Raw genomic sequence first — 2,500 nt, forward strand, 5'->3', positions numbered from 1 at the left:
GGTTTATGCTGAACAAGTTAAAAACAAAACAACGAAGGGAAATTATCAATTATTCCAGAAGAGATCAGTGAATCCTAAATTATGAATTTCTACATTTTAAAATATTATATCAGCTGCTCTTCACCGCTTTACAGCATTCCTATAGTATGGTATTTTTATCTGAATCACGTTGCTAAATCTAAACTATGAGAGCAGTCTCTATCACACTGAGACTATACATGTACAAAACCCATGGAGTGACCCTTTTTTTATCTATTACTTTCGTCTATATCTGATTATTTCATCAGATTTCATCCTGTCTACTGATTTTTTTTTTTATTCTAAATTATCTCTTTTCCATCATTTTGATCATTACTTCAATTTGTATTATCACAATTATTGTGTTAATCATTATCATCATCGTTATCACTATTATTAATATTGTAACTATTAAGATTGACATCATTAACATTATTATCTTTATCATGAGACGCAGCGACTAATTATCCACAAACTCATGACGCTAGAAATTAGATGATAGAGTTATCTGTTTCTACCGTATTTCCCGTGTAACACTGAACGTCTTGATGGAACGCGGCTATTACTTTTTAACTTTAATTTTCTATTTAGAAATCTGTTAGATGATGCGTGATGTGTTTCTTCATGTTAAACGCTTAAGATGTGAGCAATATGCATCAGCTGAAACACTCCTTAGTTGAAAATGTTGGATCTTTATTTCAAAACACGATCATTCCTCATCACTGAATGTAAAATATGCTTCGCTGACACTGCTGTAGATCATCACATTGCATTATTTTTTAGTAATTCGGTCCAAAAAGTTCATCACTCCACAGGCTGTTATTTCTATGTATGCACCTATTGTTGTATTTCAATGTGAATACTTTTTTTATTTTTCTTTCCCTTCTTTTAGACCTGTCTCTTTATCATTATTCATGGGGTGTAAGTTTTAACCATGTCGGCTACAAGCCATTTGATACTTACTTCACCAAAAGTTGTCATTCTGTTTCCACTGCTCATCTTTGTTGTTTCCTTGGGAAAATCTTAATATCTTGGCAAAGGTTTACCTAGAAAGACGTAAATCTTTCTAGCGCCACGACGTGGACGACAGCCCGTTTGTAATAATGAGGGTCACAGGAACACTGGTCCACCCCTTACCAATTCACACGACACACTGGATACCTATACGTGGACTGTAATTATTTATTTTTAGTCACTGGCTACTCTTCATCCGGTGTCACTTGGGTGACGCGGGATTTTGTGGGGCGCGTGCATTACCCTCCACTGATTAGGAAAATATAGCTATATGTTTGTGTCTTTATAAATGTAAAAGATCGGAAGCTTGCCAGACTAGTAACATTACTGTCTGGACAGTGTTAAAGCGTAATAAATAAAGCCCTGTTAATTGTCTATGTCAAGTTAATGTTCTTGGCCCTCGCGATCGTAGCGGCCTGATATTTCCTGGGCAAGGTGCCAGCGGCCGTTATGACGTACTGCACCTTGTAAGCATTTTTCACTTCTTTTTTTCTATTTTAACGCAATTTTTCTAATGTGTGAATATTTCAATTCACAGAAAGGGATGAAAGACTTGAGGTCAAATCCTATTATGCTTTTAGCATCATGAAATTAATTCATAACAGTGCTTGTCAGTCGAGAGTGCCATCCACAAGACTTTGGCAGCTCTGTCGGCTCTTCGTTCCGTTTTCTCGTTTGGTTCAAAGACAGACTTTTGTAAACACAGAGTGCAGTTACCTGGAGCTGCCGAGAAATTGTTTATAGGTTGGCATTTTGTACTGTAAACAATCTTCTTAAGAGGATAATGAACCTAGAAAGTACCAGGTGTTCATCAGAGAAAACGAACGATGGGTTGTAATCGTTTGCTAGTAATGCTGGCAATTGATGCGATGTAATGTCGGAAGAGGTTAGCTTGGGCAAAATTCTACCCAACGCTAAAAATGATCGATGAAGTCATATTTATTGATATTTCTAACTAATGAGCAATAAGATACAGGGAATTAAAGACAAACCACAAATCAAGCCTTATTAAGACGGACCTCATGAATGTCAATGTAAAACCAATTTATGGAGTCGATTTCTTAAAAGATTGTTCAACGTAGAAGTAAGTTCGTCAAATTCATATATATCTGACTATATGTGTGTGCAGTTTCACTTATAAAATAAATAAACGTACAAAAAGTAAAATGTAAAGCATGAAATTGCCTGTCCAATAAAACTACGTGACTGCATAAGATTCTCATAATTTTGTAGCAAACTACCCAGCATCTGCTCTTTTATAAATAGTCACAGTCATTTATTTTTTTAATTATATGCTTTGTTAAGAATCAGAAACGACAGCAACATTAGTTCTTTATTCTTGAATTTAGTAATCATTGTATTGCGTATTCATACTGCAAGCCGAACAAAATGACGCTTGATGCAGAAGAACCACAATAAAATGTTTGTAAAGTGTTTAAGAGACAGTGTCTGGGATAAAATGTTTGTT

General features: G+C 35.2%; 1 protein-coding gene across 13 annotated transcripts in view; it reads right to left on the reverse strand.

Moving 5' to 3' along the window:
- The window catches only part of tmod (tropomodulin), a 98,856-nt gene that overhangs the window by 87,759 nt on the left and 8,597 nt on the right, over positions 1–2,500 (reverse strand). For 2 of the 13 annotated variants that reach the window (XM_086537402.1, XM_086537396.1), the window contains exon 1: positions 982–1,190. The exons of the other annotated variants lie outside the window; for them this stretch is intronic. In XM_086537402.1, the coding sequence (XP_086393528.1) occupies positions 982–1,017 (36 nt within the window). In that variant the 5' untranslated portion in view covers positions 1,018–1,190. Of the gene's footprint in view, positions 1–981; positions 1,191–2,500 lie in introns of those variants that run through there. 13 annotated transcript variants of the gene reach the window in all.

The sequence above is a fragment of the Penaeus japonicus genome, unplaced genomic scaffold, assembly GCF_977035675.1.
Source record: "Penaeus japonicus unplaced genomic scaffold, GWHDUDI00000001_assembly GWHDUDI00000001, whole genome shotgun sequence".
Taxonomy (NCBI): Eukaryota; Metazoa; Arthropoda; class Malacostraca; order Decapoda; family Penaeidae; genus Penaeus; species Penaeus japonicus.